Raw genomic sequence first — 27,175 nt, 5'->3', positions numbered from 1 at the left:
TCGGCCACGCCTCCAATGTCATTTCCTTGACTATGGTGTAGTTTGTTCGTTTTAGTATTTAATTGGAAATGAAAATTAAAACCGGATGTTACGATAAACTGGAGAAAAAAAAAAAAAAAACACTGATCCTGTGAGCAGCACTTCTGCATGAAGAAACATGTTCTCGATTTCAGATTTAAAAAAAACGAGAGCATCTTTTGAGGCATGACTAAGCACTTTTTTACAACTGTGGTGAGCAGCAAAGCATCTCAGGAAGATCAGCATGTCGATTTAAAAAAAAAAAAAGCACAAGGCCATACCAAGGTTTCACTTTAGAAGATAAAGAAGATCAGGACTCTAAGGCAGGGTTTCTCCAAGTCAAATTTAAGACTTTTGAAGACCTTTTTTTCTCCAATGTTCTCTCAGGCGGCTGGATGGTGGATCTGACTTCCATTGACATGTTAACACTCACCAAACACCTTCTCTTTGACAAAACATAGGGGTCAAAGACAAAGCCATGTTTATTGACACACGTCAACACCGTCAGCATCTCAGTAGAGACTCAGGATCAATGTGAAAGAAAAATGGCATGTTTAGTCAGACACAGCGTCTTTATTAGTCTAGACAGAGAAGCTACAAATGGTGCACGGCTTTGTGTTTAGCATCAGGCTTTAGTGAAGTGAGTTTTATATTATTTATAATTTTATTTTTAAGAAACCAAGACCCTCATTTCACCACACACACACACACACAATTATTTGGGGTCACGTATACACGTCATCTTTACACTCTTCGCTTCTCTAAAGGTATTTTTTTCTTCAGCAATACGCTCGTCTTTGATGATTGATGTTTTTTTCCAATAAATTCATATACAGTCTATTATGATAATGCTGTAAAATAAAAATGTAAGAACGAAGAAGCTTTTTAAAATTTAAAATCTGTAATAATAATAATAATAATAAGTCCTCTTTTTATGGTATTTATCATTTTTTATTTGTTCTTCATTCATAAATCCCGCTATAAATATCCGTTAAATGTCTCTAAGCGCTTCAGCCGGGACCCTTGGTCGCATTTTTTTTCTTTCCATGTCAATTCTTTATAGAGAAAAAAAAAGACCAGATCTCTTCCAGCGAGTTCTGGGTTTAATCTCTGGGCTTCAAGCCACTGGACGAGGCGGTCCCATCATCCCATAATCCTTCTGTCCTTTACGTGTCCCTTCAACAGGGTCAATACAAACCACCTGCAGCATTACTCCTGGGAAATCGGATTTCTTTTGTCCATCCTGTTCAGCATGTCACGGGCGAAAAATTACCATGGGCCAAGCCTCTGATTCTTCTTGCCGTGGACTGATTGGCTGGACGGTCAGTAAGACGGCTTTGATATTATTTCTACTGGAGGTCTTAAGCGACGTTCCAGTCGTAACAATGAAATTTTAACCAAAAAAACCTCCTGTCATCCAGTGAGCAGAAGTTCTGCATGGAGAAACACCATGTTCCTGAGGTCAGACGCGGAAAGTGACACCAATCTGAGCCCTCTTTACAACCGTGGTGAGCAGTAAAGCATCTCGGAAAGCTCTAAACGTCAATGGAGCGTGTCAAGTTCCATCACAAAGGCAACAGTGCTGCGAATGCTGCGGTTAGAAGAAGTACAGGAGTCCGGCTGCTCGTGTGGCGCGTCGCGGCCGAGCTGAATTCCTGAATGCGCATAAACACGGCGTTTGTGTGGTTGGTGGGAAGCTCCACGTTGCAGGCCATGCCCTCACAGCACGACACACACTCCTGAAAAAGCAGATGGTCAGCATCAAAACCGTAACTAGAAGATAATAACATACAGCAGAAACAATCGTCAGACCCCAGCGATACGTAGGAACAGGGTTAGAAAGGGGCGGAAAATTTCCAGAAACCTTTTATGGGATTTTAATCTGGGAGATTTATATAAACCCTATTACATACAAATAAATCTTTAATTGTTAATATAACTTATAGTCGCTTACACACACCACAACGGAGGAGCATAAATGACTGTAATGTTTATGCAATTTACGTAAATACTCGCCAAGTTGGATATTATTTTGTGTGCAGGATTTGAGAAATGTTGTGTGTTATGTGACGGAGGAATGCACGGTGCATGTAGGGGGCGTGGCCTCAGTGGCCCTGCAGTAAGTGTGCATGATTGGTGAAATTCAACCGAAATTGCATTCAATCTATAAAAATTCCCTGTTATAGGCTCACCTGCAATGTAATAAACTGGATTTCTGCAACCCTATGTAGGAATAACGCATGCAGGAACAAGAGCAGTGTGTGTGTACGTGTGCATGCTCACCCCGTGGTGTGTGTTCCCGTGATGCCGACAGCCGGTCAGGTTGCAGTCGTCGAACGCCGCGCACCTTTTCGTGACGGACTTCGTTCTCCCGTGCCGCCCGAAATAATGGACGGACATGCAGTACTGTGTATCTGTAAATCACAGGAATTATGACTAGACTCCATGTTCGAGTTCTTTTATAAAACCCACGAGGACGGAACCAAGCGAAAAGAATCCTACATCTTCATGGACACGTTACAATCATGAATTGTATTTCTGATTTCCTGGGTACAGGATTTTCCCGAAATGTATGAGGTGAGAGGATGTTGAGAAGGTAAGAAGGTGCACTCACTCTGAGGACACCACTTGTCTTCAGCCCAGCGATTGCAGCTGTAGTTGTCGGAGGCCTGCTCGCATGTGAAGCACTTGAAGCTTTTGGGATACGGCGTAGCTGCACACATACGATTGTCCGTATTAGAGATAGCAGGATGAATAGAATGGAAATCAATACGATGCAATAAATGGATGAAAGCGCACTAAATGAAGTAAAAAAAAAAAAACCTCACATTTATTTGGTGGCCCTTATCCACAACAATTCCAGAATGTCATTTATACTAGAGATTGACCGTATTCTCGGTTTTGCCGATAAATCGATGGCAGGAGCTAGCGGCAAAAATCCATGGCGATAGTTTTACGGGTAGCGTGTGTCGCTGAAGCGGCTGAGAGGGTTTGATGTGGTTACGACAGCGGCCTCTAGAGGCGAATCACTGACGCCATGTGCTTTTTGTTTTTACACGCGAGACGGCGTGCTGCACGGAGAGCGCCATATTATATGTATTACTTATTATTTATATAATTACATTTATTAATATTTTCATATTTATTTCATTTAACATATTTTGATGATTCAGTAAAGTTTTCTTGTTTGTTTTGTTTTTTATAACTAAATTTCAATACTAATTTACATTGTAATTTATTATTTTTATTTTAACTATGGGTTAATTATCGTATCGGTTTGACCTCTAGTTTATACGACTCACCAGTTAAGGGCCTTGCTCGAGGGCCCAGCATTGGCAGCTTGACGGCACTGGGATTTAAACTCATGACCTTCCAATCAGACGTTGAGAAATTGTCTCGACAACCTGCTGCATGCACGATTGAAAAGAACCAGCACTCACCATCCACAGGAGGTCTGATGTTGTAAAAGTTGATGCTGTCACACTTCACTGCAGTCGAAAGCAGCTTGGAAGCAACCAGGAGGTACACAACTACAGGGGCAACCATCTTTCACTAACCTGAAGCACCTGAAATGGAAAACAAAAAATGTTGGTGAGACAATATCTATTCATGAACATTTGTGAAAGTGAAAACAAAATCGTCTACTTGAGAACACCTCTCATGAAGATGCAAAGTGAGGATAAACCGAGACTTAAGACTTCTAGCCTACTCTTGAAAGCAGAAAAAAGCGACACGATCAATCAGCGCACCTGAGAATGAGATGTTTGTGCTATTTGGAACATCCCATTCCACATTTAGTCTTGCTGGTCTTATAAGCTCCACTCTTCTGAGATGATGTTCCACTAGATTTTGTGGAGATTCTGAGAAGATTTTGTGGAGATTCTGAGAGTACAGAAATGGTGCCATGCTGGAAAAAATTTGAGGGGGAAAATCCTTGTAAATCCGAAGACGTCCTTTAAAATTGTGTGCAGTTTGAAGAAGAACTGCATATGGCTGGAAAAAAAATGTCCGACGTCCCAATACTTTTGTCCAAGGATTGTAAATTAAAGCTAGTATTATTGTTTCCTTACACTTATTCAAGCAAACAATCTCTCCTTTGCCTGAAGAAGGGATCAGGGTGAAATGTCTTCATTGGGTGTTATGAAGGAGCAGAAGTACATGGTGACCCCAAAGGTTAATCATTAACGCTGGACACAACCACTACTCGGTGCGAGTTATCCACGCTCTAATGCTCGCTCGCAATCCGGATTACCTGGTTCTCACACGTATCGTTACGTCGGAACGAGCGCGAGTTCGTGTGTTCTTACATTCCGATATCCTGCTCGAGCTGAGCGTGTCTGCGTTAATTACTTCAGGTTTGAGCGTCACTGATAATTCATTGTGACAGAGTGACACGTCGAGGAGGTTCGAACTGATCGGGTGGAAAAAAACAAACATCTAAGGAAACCTGGAGTCCTACATGCAGGAGAATCATGGGAAAGTCCTAAGTTGTGAAGTCTGGAGGACTGAGCAATCTGATGGAATAACAGCAAAGGTATTTGGACACCTGACATCAAATTAAGAGGCACACACACAATTGTGTAGGACGTCTTTGGAAGCATGAAAATTCCCCTTCTCTCGCACTAGGAGACCTGAAGCCTGCGTCGTGAAGAGTAGTGAAAGATCTCCTTCTTCAGAGCTCAGATCTCAGAGGAATGCGAACGTACCCCGTGCCTCCTCGCCTCAACGGCATCAGCACCTGACTTTACAAACACCCTTGTGGCTAAATGAATCTCCACAAAATCTAGTGCAACATCTTCCCAGAAGAGTGGAGGGTGTTAGAAGCGCAATCAAGGATATGGAATGCGATGTTGGAAAGGATGGAGTCCATACTCACCTCACAGACCCTTAACCGTGTTTCAAGCTAGTGGCACTCCACCAACATAGGCCACACCAGGTTTAATTTTCTAATGTCCCAAAACTTTTGCTTATTTAGTATTTAGACTCTTCAGACACAAATGTCAGTAGGATACAAGAACGTGTTCATTCTGCACAAATAAGACCTAATAAAAGAGGCTACATATAGCACACAAAAAAACAGGACAGGACAAGCCAGGACAGAAAATCGTCTTCTGAAGAAATGCTGGTGCCTTAATGGCTGATTCAGCACTTCAGTGTTAATCCTTTCACCTCAGCAGTCCGGTCTGACACCCGCATTATTTACACATTTACAAGTAATGGCACCCTGCTGCTTATCTGCTTAAGGCTTGAACTGTCTGCACTGTGGAGCTCATACTTCACTCTTCACCATGTTGGCTGAAGCGTGTGGATCAGTAGAGGACATTTAAAGTTTTGGATAAAAAGAACCGTCCCAAAACAACAGGGATGTGCATCTCCGGCCTAGACGTCCCAATTTCCTGAAAAATAAAACTAGCATAAACTAGCAAAGAGCAGTTCGAAACAAAACTATTAAACGCAGAGTGTTCAAGGTTTTATCGCCCGTTCATGCAGAAACAACAAGGTGTGATGATCTAGAATCTGAAACTCGAGCCATTTTATCATCAGTCTTACCTTGAGGCTGTAGAATGAAAATCTCAAGGAAAAAAATGACAAATAACAAAGTTGCCCGACTCTGACGAGTGAAAGAGCCGACTGATAGCGTTCACATGTGAAGAAGGGAGGAAAGTCAAAAGAGAGCCAATTTCCTCTTCAACCCCTTTCCCTAAAGGGATCAGCGACCTCACGACTTCCTGAGAACGCAGGCTCGGGATTGGACGACGGGAGCCGTTTAGCGGCAGCCTGAGGCCAGTGTGTGAATTCAGCAAGGAAGTGTAAAGGTGATTATCATACACACACACACACACACACACACACCACTTTGGGGGGAAGGGGGTGGTACTAAATTACTAAATAAACTGTCATTCCTATTTACATTCCTTCTACTTTGCATCACATTAACACGGATTCAAGTTTAGGACTTTATCGTGCAATGCAAAGAAAACACAAGTCCAGTCCGACTGTCACATGGGGATACAGCTGGTGAAGTCATCCATGATCTGGGGGATCACCTGCCCTAACAATGTCCTGGGAATCATCAACAGTAACTTTGGGTTACTCATCAGGTTTTACAGAGTCCAATTTACAACATTTTAAGATTTAAATTTAAGACCACCAAAAACACGAACACAACCGAGCCCTAAATCATAGGTTATTTCAAACCAAGAATCACTAAACTTGCACCTCCCCATAGCTGAAAAATAAACAAAAAACCTTTTACGTCTGTGGTACAATCCGAGAGGAGGTTCACGCCAATCACCGAAAGCTGATTGGCTGCTGCTCTCATTTGTAGTCGTAATACATCGAATTAGATTTGGACCAGCAAACGAAAGGACTACAACATTTCAGAGACTTTTTAGCGCCTAATTTTGTTTCAGACACCGTGGAAACCCAGTCAGAAGATTAAGAGTCCCAGCACCATATGATCTTCAACAATGTTACCACAAAGTTGAACGCAAACAATCGTATAAGATCTCTTTAGATGTGCTTGCATGAAATATTCCCTTCACTTGGAACTTAAAAGATCCAAACCTGTCCCAGTACCAAAATGCACAAAGCCAGGTCCATTAAAATATGCTTGACATGGCTTAGAAAGTGAAAGATCTCCTTCTATAGAGATCAAACCTATTGCGATAAATCAGAACACCACCCCAGGCCTCCTCAACTCACTGAAATCAGTATCGGACTTTGCAATCGCCTTTGTGGCTGAATGAAATGTCTCAAATCTCCATAAAATATAGTGGAACATCTTCCCAGAGGAGTGGAGGTTGTTATAAGAGCAAATGGAGAACGGGATGTTTGAAAAGTACAATTATGTTCAGGTGTCTACAAACGTTTGTCCGTGTGGAAGAAGTCTCCAGTGTCAGGACTTTTTTTTTTTTTATAGCTTCTTTATAGCTGCTATAAAGTCCATTTTACAGGAAGCAACTTGTTCTTACTTGTTTTGTGCCTCCTGGTCACTGATCAGTTCTTCAGCTCATTCGCATTCATATTCACAAGCACGGATTTCTGCTCTGTTTACAATTAAATCCGACTTTTTTTAATTAAAAAAAAAAAACAAAAAAAAAAAAACGGAAGTTTTCAACCACATTTTTAACTTTTCTTAGGATTCCCTAAAGGTTATGAGATGCTGGTTCCCATGAAGTCTGAGGAAGACTTCAGCCCGGATTACAAGCCCTTCTAAAGCACACTCCCAGCAGGAGGGGTCCGGTTTTAGAAGCTTTAATGGCTTTCCAGGTCTGGAGAGCTTGTTTTAGGAGGGAGCACCTGACGGTACACTTCTCTCACACACACACACACACACACACACACACACACACACACACACACACACACACACACCGCCTGACAAGTGCTTTGTGTTCATGCTGTTACACCCCACATGAGTGTTTACTCATTCGTTCGGTTGCCAATTCAAAGTGCTGGCTTTTTTGTCCTCCAGAGCTTTTTCCTCCTCCAGAGTTGAATCAGTTACTATGACATGCAGTGGGGTGATGAACCGGTATGGAGATTAGCTATATATTATTTTTATCTACACTACTGCTAGAAATAAAGTGTGACAACATAAAAAGTGCACATTGGCGTCTTAAGAGACACATGGATGTTCCTGTAGTGTTTTTTTTTAATACAACAAACTCTGTAATCTACTTTAACCAAATAACGAATCCCAGCTTTACACACACTCAGTTGATCCCGGAGCAGTTCAATAGGATTTAGGTGCAGGTTGTTCCATGATAGATATCACTCCAGACGACTGTTTGCTCTGGAAAATAACGATACGTCTTGTTGTACTCCAGCAAACCGCCAAACATTCTGGCAGCAGTGATAGTTTGAGCCAAAGCTTCCTATAAATTACATGACAAGGCTTAAGGTTTAAACCCCTTGTATGTATGTGGTTTCAGACCCAAACAGAGGGATTAGGGTTAGCACTCCATTTCAGGAAAGGAGGATTCCATTCTCTGTAACAGTAGTAAATCGTTGCTGAATTCTCGAACGGTTTTTATAACAACGCGACTTTTTCGTAAAAAAAATTTGCTACGGCTGCAACAACTAATCGAAAAAATCAATAATGAAATTCGTCAACGAATGCCGTTATCAAGTATTTGGACTTCTCAAGTTACGGGTTAGCATGCCAAGATAACAGAGCCGCTTGCGAAGTGGCGTCCCAAGTCACGGATGAAGGCGAAACATCGGTTCGGTAAGCAAAAACTGTACGATCATCATCATGTGAAAATAGTAGTGTAATAAAGTGCTATTGTGTAAACTGTTCAGGTTGTGCGATCACCTCGTTCGCGACATAGCGATGAAACCAATTAAAACTGTGCGAACAAACACTAAATCTAAAAGAAACAAATAAAAGCAGCAGTAAACGAGTAAATTTTTTAGTCACTGTTGCGATTTTTTATAAAAAAAATTTACAGAAATGTCTCAATAAAAAGGTAGTTTTTTGCATTTTTTTTTTTAAGTACACTTTTATACAGAAATACCTTAAATTATGGTTTTATATAAATATAATAGGCAAAAAAAAAAAATTGTTTGACCCCGATTAATCGTAAAAAGAAATCGTCCGCTGAATGGATTATCAAAATAAGACCTAAAAGTATCTTAGCCGGAAGGTAAATACGCGTAATGATCGAATACGTCACTCGTATGAGCTCAGCGTGAATCGCTGTCTTCAGGAAACACTAAAACGCCATGTTGCGTACTTTAATGGAACGTTTTATAAACAGCAGGCAGACGCAATTAATCTGTCTACAGCTACAGTTGTTTTTGGTCGTAAAACAAAAAAAAAAAAAAAAAAACGTGTCTATTCAAATTGGAGAGGCCCGGTAACATTTGGACTCGTAAATGAGCTCATATCCCAGCCGGTCGTCTTAGACGAGGCAAACTGAGTGTCATGCCTTCAGGCGACGATGTATTCTGAAGACTCAGCATTGCTCAATGGCGCTCTGGGTTTGTTTGTCGCAATGGTTTTTGTCTTATTGATTTGACATCTTTAAAAAGAATATAAGTATTTATAATTGGAAGAAAAAAAACGAATAGCAAAAGATGTATTAAAATATTACTGTAATCCTGACACACGCTCACCAGAAGGGTTATGAAGCTATGCTTTGGTCTCACCACAGCTTCTCATTTATGGCACATTATGTTCTCACTTCAGAGTAGTGAAAAATGACACGTTTTTCTAAAATGTAGTGGAGTTCCCTGAAGTAAAAAATATAATAAAAGTACAGGTCCTTAAAAGTGTGTGGAGACCTAACCAATAGACTGGTATGCGAACATACCATTCCAAATGTAGTCCCCAATTTGCCGTTATAATAACCTCCGCTCTGCTTGTTAGATGTTCCACTAGATTTTGGAAGGGTTTTTGAGGTCAATTTGTGCTCAATCAGCCACAAGGGTTTTAGTAAAGTCACGCACTTGATGAAGGTGATGTGAGAAGGCTTGGGGTGCACCAAATGTTCCAATTCATCCCAATAGGGTTGAGGATCAGAGTAAGGCCATTCGAGATCTTCCACTCCAACCCATGGAAACCATTGAGCTGGCTTTCCAATTTCATCCAGAGACGTTCTATACAATTGTGTGGCAACAACTTTATGGTAACAGTTTGGGCAGGAACCACATATGTCTGGAAAAGTCCGATGTCCCAATACATGTTCATATAGTGCATCTTCCGAGAACAAACAAGAACAGAAAACCTCGGGAGGAACTGTTGACGCTGGGTGGTAATGTTTGCACAAGTTACTGCGCAAAAATAACAGTTTTTAAATACGTGTCCCCCATGTCACATGGCGTAATTCATTCATGATCTGAAGGCTTAATTATAGTTTACAGCAGCGGCCATAACTTTTTTTTGAAGGCTGATCGCTGGGGTTCAGTCGAACTTGATTAACTATGTGAAAAATCTGCACGTAAATAGAAACCTGCCAAAGACAGGATGAGGAAGATTAGGGGGTGGCATTAAACCGATATTGTGAAGCGAAGTCTTCCCGCGGCCACACACATGTAACTTTAGAGATACAGCAAGCACTCGCTCATGACCCAGTCAAAATTAGAGTATTACTTTGTGGTTGTCAGCGCACTGAAACCACCGAGGAATTTACGGCTTTGTTTACTAGAAAATAAGACGTGTATCTAGGCAATGCTAGCACTTGACTGACACACTGACACACATCAGATGGATTTGGCTTAAAGCAAAAGTCAACCCTGAAAGCACATGAAATGTATTTATGCTGAAATATTTAGCGAGTTGGCCTTAGAATCCTCAGAAAGGTGTCTTGTGGTGAATTAAAAAAACAAATACTCCAAATAAAATAGTACGATAGTGAATTTTATAAAAAAAAAAAAAAAAAAAGGTAAAATTATGAAAATGTGCTAAATAAAGTAAAAATGAATATATTAAAATATATATCGTCATGCTTTCAAAGATTAATGCATTAAAACTAAAACAAAAATCAACACTCCAAATAAATAAAAAACAGAATCCAAAAAAAAAACAACAGCACGAAGTGTCTGGGGACTGCTGTCGTACGGTATAACGCAACCCGGAAAAACTATCGATATAACCGTATCGGTGCCGAATACTAAGCATAATTGTTGAATCGGGCGACCTCTAGAAACTTTCCCTTCAAGTGAACTAGAAGACCCAAACCTTTTGATGACAATGTGCCTGTGCACAAAGCCAGATCCATGAAGATATACTCTACACGGGTTGGAAGTGCATGAAAGTTCTCCTGCTATAGAGCTATTTACCCTTTTGGAAAGAATTGGAACTCCAAATTCTTTTGAAACATCTTCCCAGAAGTGTGAAGGTTCCAGAAAAGCAAATAGAGACAAAATATGGAATGGTATGTTGAAAACAAAGCAGCTATATTCAGGCGTCCATATAGTATCTATTATCCTTTAAAAAAAAATTATTCAATAATGTTTAAATCTGAATGCAAACCTGATCGATACCCGACTTTAAAATTCCACGGTAATTAAACAACACGCTATTATTAAATCAGTTTTGTAAATAAATGGACCGTGTTGAATGGAACAGCTTGAAACCCTCCTGCCTGCATGATATACGCACAGCGAGGGAAGCCCTTATTGACATGCAAAAGCGAACAGATCGCATTTCGGTATCTAGAGAACGGAAGGGTTTGTCACGCGAACCTGCATCGTCCTGAGCACTGAGGGCTCATGGGGAAAAAAATTAATCAATCATTCACAGTGATGTTACGTGACGATGTTTTGTTAGTAGCCAAGTCAGAAATTTTTAAATGCTAAAAGATTTTATTAAAAAGAGCTAAAATTACCAGAAACCACAAAAAACACCAAAACGTTTTTCCAGATTACTAGATTATAAACAAATATAAACATAATATATAATATAATAAATATTATATGATATGGCGTATATATAACGCTGAAATTATGTAGATGCAAAAAAAAAAAAGAAAAAAAGAAAAAACAAGAAGAAGAAAAAGAAGAAGAAGAAGGATGTTACCCTACAAAGTTTTTTGTGTCGCTTTTATGACCTAAGTGGGACTGTTCTCTGTTATTTGTCAGCGCTGACCAAATCAGAAGTCAGACACTTGTAAAATCCCCAAGAGCCCGAGGACAATACGTGAGTAATAAAAAAAAAACAAAGACATGTCAGATCTACAGAAGGCTCCTTGCTGTGAAGGACTCAAGAATCCAGACTGATGATGGACCTCCTATGGTTCTGTAGGAATCAGCAGTACAGCTGAGAACATGACGTGAGCTTTAGTAAGATCCTCGATGGCTCCTTTGGAATGAAGTATTCCAACACTTGGGGGTTAAACTGTATTGGGGCAATAAATACGTGAGCATGCTGTTATCTGATCAGGTCTGCTTTACTTCCCCCAGGCATGTTTGTTAAGTGCAGCATTTTGAATTATGATCAAGGCACAACCCTGTCGTAGATCTTAGACTGCACCGGGGAGTTATATCGTGACTTGGAATGGCTTACAAATTGGTTTTATAATAATGGCTTTTGCATCACATCACATCACATCACCATTTCTTCCTGTGGATGCTTTACGAACTGGATATGGTCAGTGATGAAGCCATGGATGCAGAACTTTCTGGCACCCACAAGTCCTTTCATTGAAGAATGAGCCAGAATATTGAAAGAACCACCTTCATACTACACTTAAATTAGTATTGAGCAGTAAACCTGAACGCTTGAGGTGGTATATTACAACACTTTTTGGTCTCTGCAATGACCCGGGAAAAAGGCGAACTTTCAGAACGGAGGCCCCGAGGATCCTTTTCCATGGTGCTTTCAAAAAAATCCAAGCATTTCAGGGAAAATTACACATTTCTCACATTTCACTCCACGCTCTAAGGTTTTTCCTGGGCTTTTGCCATGTTCTGAGTATATGTTGGTACACGAAACCTAAAAGCTGATTAACTATAATAAACTAAATAAACAAGCTGGAAGCTACGCTTTTTCTCCAAGCTCTGTTTGGCCTGATGGGAACAAGGGCTCTAAATTGTAAGTTAAATAATATATGAAATCTATCTATAAGTAGTACACAAATCCCACAGTAATCAGCTTTTATAACACATGATGACATGAATCTATAGAGCAAAGTGAAAGATTGTAATAGACCTCACAACTCTTGCCCCTTTTTTCCCTTTAAAAGAAACGAACCCCTCACTCACTGGCACTCTCATTACATGTGGGTGAGAGACCAAGGTCTGTTTAATTGGCCAACTGATTACACCCTATACACCCTCGAGTTCGCTGCCCTCCTCCTCCATCGGTCTCTCAGCGGCCCTGCTGTTCACCGGCTCGTGGGTTCAGAAAGAGCACGATTCCCGAACAAGACCTCTCTTTGTGTGGCTCACTTGGCTGGGAAATAGAGATGAGTTTGTCCATTGCCTCAGAAGCCACGGAGAAGGCTGGAAGAGGCCTCAAGAGAAACTAGGCTCGGGTATCACTAACGTCAGCGCCGAGTTGATGAACCAGGTCCTCACAATTCAAAATTCTTAAAAAAATGGTTCTCAAATTCCTGAGACCGTAGCTGGCGTGTTCTAGCAATTTATCTCACTGACAGATCGGCAGATTAGCAACTTTTTGAGTGACGGCGTATCACGTTCTGCCGATTAGATGTGGATTTTACCGTTACTGTTAGATTAAATCAACTAAAATGTTTTTAAAATGGATTACAGACAATCTCAGCTGTCCATGTAAAATAGAACTGAACATTATTACAAAAAATAATGATATATTATAAAATAATAATAAAAAAAAAATTTATAAAAAAAAAAAAAAAAAACTGTACTGAATAACGGTACACAAAATTCACGGTTTGGTATGTACCTCAGTTTTAAGTGTCCCTTAAAGTATATTCAGGGAGAAATGCAAAACATTAAACTGCTTGTCTTTTTTTTTTTTTTTTATAAATTTTTTTCAACAGTTTACACTTTTAAGATATATTTTAAATAAAATGCCTGATTGCTTAAATATGTAAAATAATATTTTTAAATATTTCATAAAAATAAAATATTTAAAACAAAAATTAGACTAAAAAACAAATGCCGTCATTCCTTGACATCCTTAACTTATTTACTCCCTTGATATGTGGAATTGTCAGGATTTTTTCCTTTTAAGAAAAATTCTTGAAGCTGGACATAAAAAGTGGCAGTGATTTTCACATATATACGCAAAACAACGTTTTATGACAGACTACAAACCGTATTTCTGGCCACAGGGACACTGCGATAACGCTACTTTCTTTTTTTTTTGGTGTGTTTTCAAGTTTAATAATAGTAGCAATAATAATAATAATAATAATAATTCAGTGACACTAGGTCTAAAGTGCGAGGCGGAGGCTAAACAAACTTGCGGTCCATCACTTAATACGTTTGTGAGGGAACTATGTTCCGCATGTGAAAACACATGTGCACCAAACTGGTATACGTGTACCATTATACCCTTATAATGTAGCCGTTCATGTTGAAGATCAGAATCCAAAATACTGGATTGTTAAAACGTTATTTATAAAAACAAAGAGTTTTTAATACACGAAAACTCAATAGCTGTGCGTCTTCAGAAACCTCTTTCCATCGAACTTGGCGAGGACATGACCTTCATTAAACCTCATCACGAACCTAATCTGAAAGTATCAAAGCACTTCGCTCCAACACAGTGGATTAAAGAGAGGTTTAATTAGGTGTGTAACTTGGCGAAATTTGGATTTGATCATTTTCATTGAATCCGTTTCCAGAGGTCTTCTGGAAGATGCGGTCTCTTTAATTAACTGGCCCAATGCCCTGGTGGAGGACAATTGCAGCAGAAAGTCCAGACCCAAGTGGCTATTACGTCTGGCGGGGCTTTTGTCGATTGCTGATTTTGGGGGGTTGTGCAGATCTAATCTCCCGAGATGATGAGAGATTGGCTTCTATCCTTAGCGTAGCCTTGTCGAGTTAAGATTAAATAAAAGCCTTTAGCTAGCTGTCTCACCTGGGAAAACAGACAAGGCAATTCAGCAGAGATTTCTGAGTGTTTATCCTGTGTGGGAGAGCAGAGTGAGCCCATATTCTTCTGATGCTTTCTCACATATCAGAGGATGTGAGCCAGCAGTGTTGATTGTGCGTTTGATGAGTGTCACAGAGTTCTGATGTCTCCCGGGCTTCAACAGCATGTTGCGTGGAATTTCATCTCTGAAAATTAGATTACGGTTCTTATCAGTTCTTATCTCGGGTAAGATTTTAGTGAGACACCACCGAAAAAAAAAAAGGTATGATATTTTGAAGTGTCTATGATAATAAAATGTAAAGACTTTAAGAATTCGCTGTTCGGGGACACAAAAGCGTGTCTACCTCAAACTGACACAGCTGCAGAACCGCTGACCCTCAACTGCTCAGATGTAAGTCGCTCTGGATAAAGGTGTCTGCTAAATGCCATAAATGTAAATGTGAGACAAGGCAGGCAGAAGGACCACAAGTTTTGAAGTCGCCCTTTGACAATCTAACCCTGAATCCATGAAAATATCAAATCTCAACAACTTGCACTAGCTTGCAACCTCAGACGGCTAATGTTCAACAGCATACCAACAGGAACCCCAGTAATAAAGGAGATCTTATCTACCTATATGGAGGTAGATAAGAAGAAGGAAAAAAGGAAAGTGGAAAGAGAACTATGCTAACCAGAGGTAGAATTACATCTACTCGTGTTACTCTAATTGAGTAGTTTTATTAAGTACTTCTACTTTTTTTTAAGTAGCTTTAAAAATTTGTAATATTACCTTTACGTAAGTACGTCTCATTCGAAGTATTGTACTTCATTTTAAATCATATCCATTACTCAGAAAAAATAAATCAATAAAAATAAAGCAAGGGGGGAAAAAAATTAATAAATCGCGCCCCGGAAAAACTACTGAACTGATTAAATGATAGGCAGAGAACAAACACACTAAACTCACAAGAAAAAAAAGATAGAAACGGACAAGACAAGGCGGCTAAAAGCAAAATGCCGTCGAATCGAAAGTTGTTCAATGCGCTCGCTGTGTGAATTCTGAATCTGCATTTCTCTCTTTATCCTTATTGACATTAGAACAGGAACTGCATAACTCACATTAGACTTCAATCATGAACTGTAGTGTTTTTGTTGTTATTGTTGTTGCAGTCTAATTTGTTAAGGTGTTACTTCAGTAAAAATTACTAGGTTTGTATTTATTTTCCTATGTCCTTTTTGAACAAAAAAAACCCCCGAAAAAAACAAAACAAAAAGGTTCTTTTTACTTTTACTTGAGTAGCCTATTTTATTACTCTTTCCACTTCTGATGCTAGCTAATCGGCTAACTGATCTCTTCACCCTCATTACCATTAACCACAAACTGTCTTGTTTGCTTGGTTTTTTAAAACATATACATATTATGGCACATTACAAATAATAATACCCAAAGTGTTGCCAAAGGTGTTCTGTTGTAGCCGCCATGATCTAATGACTGACGCTTGTGCTAGCAGGTAATAAAAAGCGATGGAAAGATTTCCCACAGTCCCTAGAACTAAGCCCTTTCTCACATTTAGATAAAAGCGAGGATGTACCTCTTATCAATACCCAAAGCATCCCGTATTATCTTCAGGCCATTTGAGGCCCTAAAGCTGAGGGTGAAGGACCCTCCCCGGACCCTCCATTTAGTGACACAGTGATACTCATGGGATGGATGCTGGCCTCGTTTCAGTGCTTATCTGAGCAGTTAAGGTTCCCCTTGTCGATCCGGTCACAGGTTATCACCGATATGACCTTGAACAAACACTGAATCATTCTCTTCAGTGTTGAGGTGCAAAATGTATTACTATGGCCTCTGAACTACAACGCTGGAATAGATCCACCATGGAAGTGGTTGCTCAGAGATCTCATGGTCTGTACATTTTAATGTGTCGAATAAGTCTTCTACAGAAAGTGGAAACTGGAACTGTAATGAATGGAGATTCGGTGATGAGGATGGGGTACCCTTATGTGTCTGGTTCTTCTTAAGGTTTCTTTCTCACAGGGTTCCTACACATTTAAGATAAAGATTTCTATGACCTTATTTAAGATCTGAAATAATGATTTTAAACTCCTAAAAACTAGAACACGTGTTTATACAATCCCTGATGTATGTCAGAGTCAGAATCTCTGATGTTTGCTATTATAGGAATAAATAAAAAGGTTGTAACTACTGTAGCTCATAAGAATGAACACCAAAACCAAACCAGGTTCGATTAACAGAATTTTATTAAAACTGCAATTCTAACACAGTGCAATGTTCATTATTTATTAATTAAATTTATTTTTTTACAGTTTAACAATTTAATTAATAATAAATAATGTTCAACGAAAACGCAGCTTTTTGAAAAACGCTATCCAAAGTGGATGATTATGAAAACTTAACTTAATTAGTTTAATAAAAAAAAAAAAAAAAATTATATATATATATATTTTTTTTTTTTACAAATTCTCTTTTATATATATAAATATATATATATAAAAACTTTTAATAATTTTTGGAACATTACCATTGTTAAAATGTCATACAATGTGTGTCTATTAAGGAGCAAAAATTAAAAGACTATACATTTAGGTAACTAAACTCAAGCTACAGCCTTGATGTAAGTAGAAACATTAAAATTGAGTTTCAAGGACAACCCTTAATCTATGTTATGTTAGCACATAAAGCCCTATTTCCGCAAAACGCCTCCTGTCATCTCATTCCTTTTTAAAAAAAACCCGAGCATGTCAGAAACCAACTCCTGTGACAGACACGTTAGCCTGCGGCGTGACCCTCCTCCGAAAGCTAAATATGGTCCCTCCTAAATCACGTCGTCATGACATGCCAAGCTGCCTTGGTATAATGACGGTCTACTTTCTGATGAGGGTAAATAACTGAGAGGTTAGGTATTATACGTGCTACTTCAAGGAGAGCAACAAACCTCTATTTAAAGGGGAATCGAAACATCTACTTACCAAAAGTATTTGTGCATCGTCTAAGCAGGAGGCAGGGAAATAACCTTCGGAAAGACATGGAGCTGCTTGATGAAGGGAAAAAAAAAAAAAAAAACTAGGCAGGGATCATCCAGGAGATTTGGTGTTATAAATCATTCGACGGCACTGAAAGTGGTAATTATTGCCAAACTTTTAATTCCAGCCACAAGAGGATGAGAGAAGTGTAATGAAATTTCTTTCCTGTCCATTTTATAAACAGCTCCAAGTATACCAATCCTTATAAAGCTACTGTACTGTTTCTTGTGGACCTTTAGAGTAGAGGTCCACCATTTAATCTGGCCTTTATTGGCATTTTGAAATGAATCGGCATCGGGCGATTGTGCTGCAAATTAGAGAACAGAACTCTCCCATACCAGCAGGGGGCAGTAGTCTGTGTTTGGCATCCAAACATGGAAACCGAAACTGTAAATATATAGAGAGCAATACACCTGCCGCGATCCTCATTAAACTGATGTGTAGTTTTTCCCAATCATGTCTGCAAAGACAAGAGCAAGAATGATAAGTGTCTGTTCCCTCTTTCCTTCGTCACTGTTTTGTTACTTTTGGAGGGAGAACACAAGCAACTTTTTGGAAGTGTATTGTTAGCAAACCTGAAAAGTGCCCTGATTGGGGAGGCTGGTGTTGTTTAATACATTTTTAATTTAAGCAATTTTCGGTATTACGTCTTATTAATTAACTGTTGAAGGGGAACAAAAACGTAAAATAAAAACGGGAAAAAACCTTCGGCTAAATAAATCGGCATCATGTGTCGGCCAAATAAATATCTGCATCGACCAGAGAAAAACCCATATCGGTCAACCTCTACGTTAGCGTCTCACTGTATTCCTCTACATACCATGTTTCTTTCATCCCCATCCAGCTGTCTCCTAAAACTTTCTGCAGCAGGACGTTTCCCCCAAAGCAAAGAGTCTGGCGTCCGAACGAGCACCAGTTGCCATTGCATGAGTGATAAACACCACTAATTGGGGGTGTGGGACCATTCTTGAGATTCCTCAGTAATTGGCTTGAGGTGAACTGATTGAGGCAGATGCGGTTAATGACCTTGTTGGAGTGAACCACAACACCATGAAGGCAAGAAGGAAAGAAAAGCTTAACTATGTGCATCTAATCCAATTAGTTTGAGTCAAAGTCCTTAGTAACGGGTATAATATCGAGTTGCAATATTATTGTACACACAATTCAACCTTCGGAACATAACCCAGGTTTTAGGTCCGGGTTCAGGTTCAATTCCGGTAAAAAATTGATTATCGCTTAAATTGAATAAACATAAATTGAGTGACATTAAATAGTTTACACAGTGACACTGCGTTAACTCTAGCTTCAGCATTATTGTGTATGTTTTTAAGTTTAATAATAAAAAAATTAATGAAAAACAGTGACTGCTTTCAAAGTGCGAGGCGGAGACCAAACTAACGTGCGGTCCGCCATATAATACGTTCGGGTGGGAACCCCGATTTTAATGATGTTCCGCGTGTAAAAAATATTGCATCCGGTACACGCGTCCACCGAGACACAAGCGCTGTTCAGTACAAATACATGTACCGTTACACCCCTAGTAAAGACCTACAGACAAAAGTAAGGTTTAAGAATAATCAAAGGCGATTTTCATTGTTCAAAGACACCAGTTTAATAAAAAGCAAGAATCCTGCCATATCTGAATGTCCTGTTCAGGCTTAAGATTAAACTGCACCTCGGTATTCAATCTTTACTCTTCATCTCTTTTCAACCTGATTCTGATCGAGCCAAAGGAGCTCAACACGTGCGACTGTCTAAAAACCTGATGTAACCCCTTAGATCTTCCATCCATAACGTCTTCAGCCTCGTCTCGTCCAGGCACTGACAGTTCCACTTATTACGGGGGTCCACGCCTCACCTGCAGATGGGAGGGAACGTGATCCGGGGCGCTGCTTGCGGGGCATCCTGACAGGCTAATGGATGTGCCCTCATATCCGAGACGGCCTCACTCCAGATATCTGCACAAGCATGGAGGAACTTCAAAGCGAACAAGGCCGCCTGTGATCTCCGAACGGCGTGGAGAGACTCCGCACTGACAGCTGCGGTAAGAGGAGAGGCGACGCTCTGCTTCGCCCGAGAGAAAAATGACCGATGGAGGGAGATACCGCTCGTAAAAGAAAAACGCTGAGGAACGAGAGAGACATGGTTGGGATGGAGAGGGACTGGTGTAATTAATCATGTCGACGACAGATTTCTGGCGTCCAAGCTTTGTAAACAGACCCATGCGTACCGGTATATGGCGATCAAAGACCTGTAGAGAGTGTGGTCGTGTTCCTGGTGTGCAATAGTTACTACCTACCAAAACAGAACAACTGGTAGGGTCATGGATGCCCAATGCCTAATTGATGGTATCGGAGGCAGCATGATGCTTCAGAAAAGGTTCTGCTGAGACCATGGAGTTGTGGATGTTCTTGACAGGTTTTCTTTACATTTTTTTTACTTTAAAATTCCGTAGTTTTCCAGACTTCTTGAAAGCTTTTTAAGACCATATAATAAGGCGTAAAAACGACGTTCGATGCACAGCATTTTACTGCAACTGCGATTCTAAAACCACTTCAATGCTAAAGGGAACTCGGCCAATTTTCCTCACAGAGGCACTCTGCACATACATGTCTCCAGATGGAGGGCGTGGATCTGGAGGGAGCAGTTCAGCCTGGCGGAATTTGGCAAACGCCGCAGACGTCCAGAATCTTTCCGGATAAACCCTAATCCATTCTCATAGTCAAGGAATGCAAGACAATACGGAGTAAAAAAAAAAAAAAAAGAAGCTATTAAATGCATGAAAAAAAAGAGATAAGTTACAGAAATACGAAATAAAAATATTTTATACAAGTTAACCGTGCGGATGTGTAATCAGATGTGTAAACTCCAGTAGGGATGTTAATAATAATATTATGTCATAAAAAAAATACAGACTTTCGATTCGTCTGTACGAGTCTGTACTCAATTCTACTGTATAAATGATGGGTTTGAAAATACATGCAAAACTAACATATCCTTCAAATTGTCAAGGTCTCAAAGTCTATGTCTGGAGGACTCAATTCACCCTACAGGTTTTCTGAGGTTCAAGTGACCTATTTTTTTGGACCTCGATTTTGTAGTTTCAATACATTTTTTGGATCAAGCTAAGATCCAACAATAGTCTAATGAAGGTTCTCTGGCAGAAATAGTCAGGTGTTCATTTAATACCTTGATATATGATGGAGTCCATATACCATGTATCTTAACAAAATTTCCAGGTTCTCTAAAAGACCAGCCCCGAAGAATTAGTTACCACCATATTTACCCTAAGCATGGGGTACATTTCCATATGGCTACCTCTTGGGTGCCAATATTAATGGAAGGAGCTAAATTCCTTCAACTTTCCTCTCGTTTTCTAATAAACATTTTGCCCGATTTTTGTTTTTCAATCCCGATTTAACAAAACCTACACAACTCCTTTATAATAAAAGCAAATGAGCACCAAAGGATTGGAGTCTATTTGTACCGGTGCACCTGTTGGACAGCTGCTTTTTCTTTAAAGCAGGTGCAGTCACACACCAGAACAGAAGACCCAGAGACACAGCTCAGAGCAACAACAAAAACCTAGACATTTAAATATCCAGAGAAACCAAACCCTGTGCATAAATATCATTACTGAAAAGCTCTGATACCTGAGAATGAGTGGAAATGATGGGGAATATTTGGAAATACCTTGGAATGAGTGGGAATTAATGGGAATAATGAAGATGGAGTGAGTATAATTGAGTGGGGAATGAGTGTGAGGTGCGGCGAGTGTAAACGGGGATGACACACACACACACACACACACACACACACACACACACACACACACACACACACACACACACACACACACACACACACACTGCAACTAACACTATACACACACGCACTACACCCAACGCTATACACACACACTACACACCTAACACTATACACACACACACACACTACACACACACACACACACTACACCTAACATTATACACACACGCACTACACCTAACATTATACACACACGCACTATACCTAACACTATACACACACGCACTACACCTAACATTATACACACACGCACTAAACCTAACACTATACACACACGCACGCACACTATACACACACACGCACACTATACACACACGCACACTACACCTAACACTATACACACACGCACACTACACCTAACACTATACACACACTACACCTAATGATATATACACACACGCACACTACACCTAACATTATACACACACGCACTACACCTAACATTATACACACACACACGCACACTATACACACACGCACACTACACCTAACACTATACACACACGCACACTACACCTAACACTATACACACACGCACACTACACCTAACACTATACACACACTACACCTAATGATATATACACACACGCACACTACACCTAACACTATACACACACGCACACTACACCTAACACTATACACACACTACACCTAATGATATATACACACACGCACACTACACCTAACACTATACACACACGCACACTACACCTAACACTATACACACACTACACCTAATGATATATACACACACGCACACTACACCTAACACTATACACACACGCACACTACACCTAACACTATACACACACTACACCTAATGATATATACACACACGCACACTACACCTAACACTATACACACACGCACTACACCTAACATTATACACACACACACGCACACTACACCTAACATTATACACACACGCACTACACCTAACATTATACACACACACACGCACACTATACACACACGCACACTACACCTAACACTATACACACACGCACACTACACCTAACACTATACACACACTACACCTAATGATATATACACACACGCACACTACACCTAACATTATACACACACGCACTACACCTAACATTATACACACACACACGCACACTATACACACACGCACACTACACCTAACACTATACACACACACGCACACTACACCTAACACTATACACACACGCACACTACACCTAACACTATACACACACTACACCTAATGATATATACACACACGCACACTACACCTAACACTATACACACACGCACTACACCTAACATTATACACACACACACGCACACTATACACACACGCACACTACACCTAACACTATACACACACGCACACTACACCTAACACTATACACACACGCACACTACACCTAACACTATACACACACGCACTACACCTAACATTATACACACACGCACTACACCTAACATTATACACACACACACGCACACTATACACACACGCACACTACACCTAACACTATACACACACGCACACTACACTTAACACTATACACACACTACACCTAATGATATATACACACACGCACACTACACCTAACACTACACACACACGCACACTACACCTAACACTATACACACACTATACACACACACGCACACTACACCTAACACTATACACACACGCACACTACACCTAACCCTATACACACATACACACACGCACACTACACCTAACCCTATACACACACGCACACTACACCTAACCCTATACACACACGCACACTACACCTAACCCTATACACACACGCACACTACACCTAACCCTATACACACACACACACACTACACACACACACACTACACCTAACATTATACACACACGCACTACACCTAACATTATACACACACGCACTACACCTAACATTATACACACACGCACTACACCTAACACTATACACACACGCACTACACCTAACATTATACACACACGCACTAAACCTAACACTATACACACACGCACGCACACTATACACACACGCACACTACACCTAACACTATACACACACGCACACTACACCTAACACTATACACACACGCACACTACACCTAACACTATACACACAAGCACTACACCTAACATTATACACACGCACACTATACACACACGCACACTACACCTAACACTATACACACACGCACACTACACCTAACACTATACACACACGCACACTACACCTAACACTATACACACACTACACCTAATGATATATACACACACGCACACTACACCTAACACTATACACACACGCACTACACCTAACATTATACACACACACACACACGCACTACACCTAACATTATACACACACACACGCACACTATACACACACGCACACTACACCTAACACTATACACACACGCACACTACACCTAACACTATACACACACTACACCTAATGATATATACACACACGCACACTACACCTAACATTATACACACACGCACTACACCTAACATTATACACACACGCACTACACCTAACATTATACACACACACACGCACACTATACACACACGCACACTACACCTAACACTATACACACACGCACACTACACCTAACACTATACACACACGCACACTACACCTAACACTATACACACACTACACCTAATGATATATACACACACGCACACTACACCTAACACTATACACACACGCACACTACACCTAACACTATACACACACTACACCTAATGATATATACACACACGCACACTACACCTAACACTATACACACACTACACCTAATGATATATACACACACGCACACTACACCTAACACTATACACACACTACACCTAATGATATATACACACACGCACACTACACCTAACACTATACACACACGCACACTACACCTAACACTATACACACACTACACCTAATGATATATACACACACGCACACTACACCTAACACTATACACACACGCACACTACACCTAACACTATACACACACTACACCTAATGATATATACACACACGCACACTACACCTAACATTATACACACACACGCACTACACCTAACATTATACACACACACACGCACACTATACACACACGCACACTACACCTAACACTATACACACACGCACACTACACCTAACACTATACACACACGCACACTACACCTAACACTATACACACACGCACTACACCTAACATTATACACACACGCACTACACCTAACATTATACACACACACACACGCACACTATACACACACGCACACTACACCTAACACTATACACACACGCACACTACACCTAACACTATACACACACTACACCTAATGATATATACACACACGCACACTACACCTAACACTATACACACACGCACACTACACCTAACACTATACACACACGCACACTATACACACACACGCACACTACACCTAACACTATACACACACGCACACTACACCTAACCCTATACACACACGCACACTACACCTAACCCTATACACACACGCACACTACACCTAACCCTATACACACACGCACACTACACCTAACACTATACACACACGCACACTACACCTAACACTACACACACACGCACACTACACCTAACACTACACACACACGCACACTACACCTAACCCTACACACACACGCACACTACACCTAACCCTATACACACACGCACACTACACCTAACCCTATACACACACGCACACTACACCTAACCCTATACACACACGCACACTACACCTAACCCTATACACACACGCACACTACACCTAACCCTATACACACACGCACACTACACCTAACCCTATACACACATGCACACTACACCTAACACTACACACACGCACACTATACACACACGCACACTACACCTAACACTATACACAGACGCACCACACCTAACACTATACACACATACACACTCTACACACACGCACAATACACATAACACTATACACAGACGCACTACACCTAACACTATACACACATACACACTCTACACACACGCACAATACACATAACACTATACACAGACGCACTACACCTAACACTATACACACACGCACACACACTACACCTAACACTATACACACACGCACACACACTACACCTAACACTATACACACACGCACACACACTACACCTAACCCTATACACACATGCACACTACACCTAACACTATACACACACGCACACTATACACACACGCACACTACACCTAACAATATACACAGGCACACTACACCTAACACTATACACACACGCACACTATACACACACGCACACTACACCTAACAATATACACAGACGCACCACACCTAACACTATACACACATACACACTCTACACAAAGGCACAATACACAACACTATACACAGACGCACTACACCTAACACTATACACACATACACACTCTACACACACGCACAATACACATAACACTATACACAGACGCACTACACCTAACACTATACACACACGCACTACACCTAACACTATACACACACGCACACACACTACACCTAACACTATACACACACGCACACACACTACACCTAACACTATACACACACGCACACACACTACACCTAACACTATACACACACGCACACACGCTACACCTAACACTATACACACACGCACACACACTACACCTAACACTATACACACACGCACACACACTACACCTAACACTATACACACACGCACACACACTACACCTAACACTATACACACACGCACACACACTACACCTAACACTATACACACACACACACACTACACCTAACACTATACACACACACACACACTACACCTAACACTATACACACACACACACACACACTACACCTAACACTATACACTATACACACACACACACACACACTACACCTAACACTATACACACACACACACACACACACACACACTACACCTAACACTATACACACACACACACACACACACTACACCTAACACTATACACTATACACTATACACACACACACACACACACACACTACACCTAACACTATACACACACACACACACACACACACACACACACACACACTACACCTAACACTATACACACACACACACACACACACACACTACACTACACTGAACACATACACAAATTCTAAAACTTAACACAAACCTAAGCTTCAGTTACCAGTGTGTTGTTGCTTTTTGTGTAATAAAGGCTGTTGTTCTGCTCGTGTGTACACACACACACACACACACACACACACACACACACACACTAACTAACTAACGATCGGACACGGACACACACACACACTCGGACACACTCCCCACGTGACTCTGTATCTGTCACACTAGTCTGCGAGAAAGACTGCTTCCTAGAAATAATAATACCACATAAAACGTTAACACGTGACAAAAAATTGTTCTTCCTTCGTTCCTGCAATCCAGCCCCAAAACAAACAAACAAACAAACTAGTAAATAAATCCGGTTTCAGGAACAGCTTCTTGTTTATTTACTGCTTATAATAAAACAGAAGTGGAGGCGCACGCGTTCGGCTATAAATACCCGGATTGACTCACACAAACACACACAATCCCCCACACTGTTGATAAAAAAAAAAGCAGGTCTTACCTTGATGATGTTTGAGTTTTCTTTCGGAAATATAATAAAATGAGATAAAACCAGAAGTGAAAGAAACACAGCGAGAGCTGGAGAGAGTCAACCATTGGGGGCGGGGCGAACACACGAGAAGGC

At 40.5% G+C, this 27,175-nt stretch overlaps 1 protein-coding gene across 2 annotated transcripts; it reads right to left on the bottom strand.

The window, feature by feature from the left end:
• Positions 1-947: 947 nt before the first annotated feature.
• lypd6b (LY6/PLAUR domain containing 6B) lies at positions 948-27,175 on the bottom strand. Of its 2 annotated transcripts, none has more exons than XM_083536056.1 (5): positions 27,053-27,175; positions 3,459-3,584; positions 2,633-2,731; positions 2,302-2,432; positions 948-1,757 (listed from the first exon to the last, which is right to left on the bottom strand). In XM_083536056.1, the coding sequence occupies exons 2-5, from the start codon at positions 3,562-3,564 to the stop codon at positions 1,584-1,586; spliced, it is 510 nt and encodes a 169-aa protein (XP_083392182.1). In that variant the 5' UTR covers positions 3,565-3,584; positions 27,053-27,175; the 3' UTR covers positions 948-1,583. The 2 variants fall into 2 exon arrangements, with proteins under 2 accessions (XP_083392182.1, XP_083392183.1); XM_083536057.1 differs by lacking the exon at positions 27,053-27,175 and adding an exon at positions 4,937-5,355 and having other exon boundaries at positions 3,459-4,894.

Source organism: Silurus aristotelis (assembly GCF_946808225.1).
Source record: "Silurus aristotelis genome assembly, chromosome: 3".
NCBI classification, from domain to species: Eukaryota; Metazoa; Chordata; class Actinopteri; order Siluriformes; family Siluridae; genus Silurus; species Silurus aristotelis.
The sequence above is the reverse complement of the archived record's forward strand: the minus strand, read 5'-3'. Positions and strand labels throughout refer to the sequence as shown.

What these genes read in the sequence shown, in the direction of transcription:
- lypd6b (XM_083536056.1), bottom strand. Translation starts at nt 3,564, where the DNA reads ATGGTTGCCCCTGTAGTTGTGTACCTCCTGGTTGCTTCCAAGCTGCTT. An exon ending in AGACAAGTGGTGTCCTCAGA is followed by an intron (nt 2,433 to 2,632) that starts GTGAGTGCACCT and finishes TGTGATTTACAG; the next exon opens with ATACACAGTACTGCATGTCC. An exon ending in ACGGGAACACACACCACGGG is followed by an intron (nt 1,758 to 2,301) that starts GTGAGCATGCAC and finishes CTGCTTTTTCAG; the next exon opens with GAGTGTGTGTCGTGCTGTGA.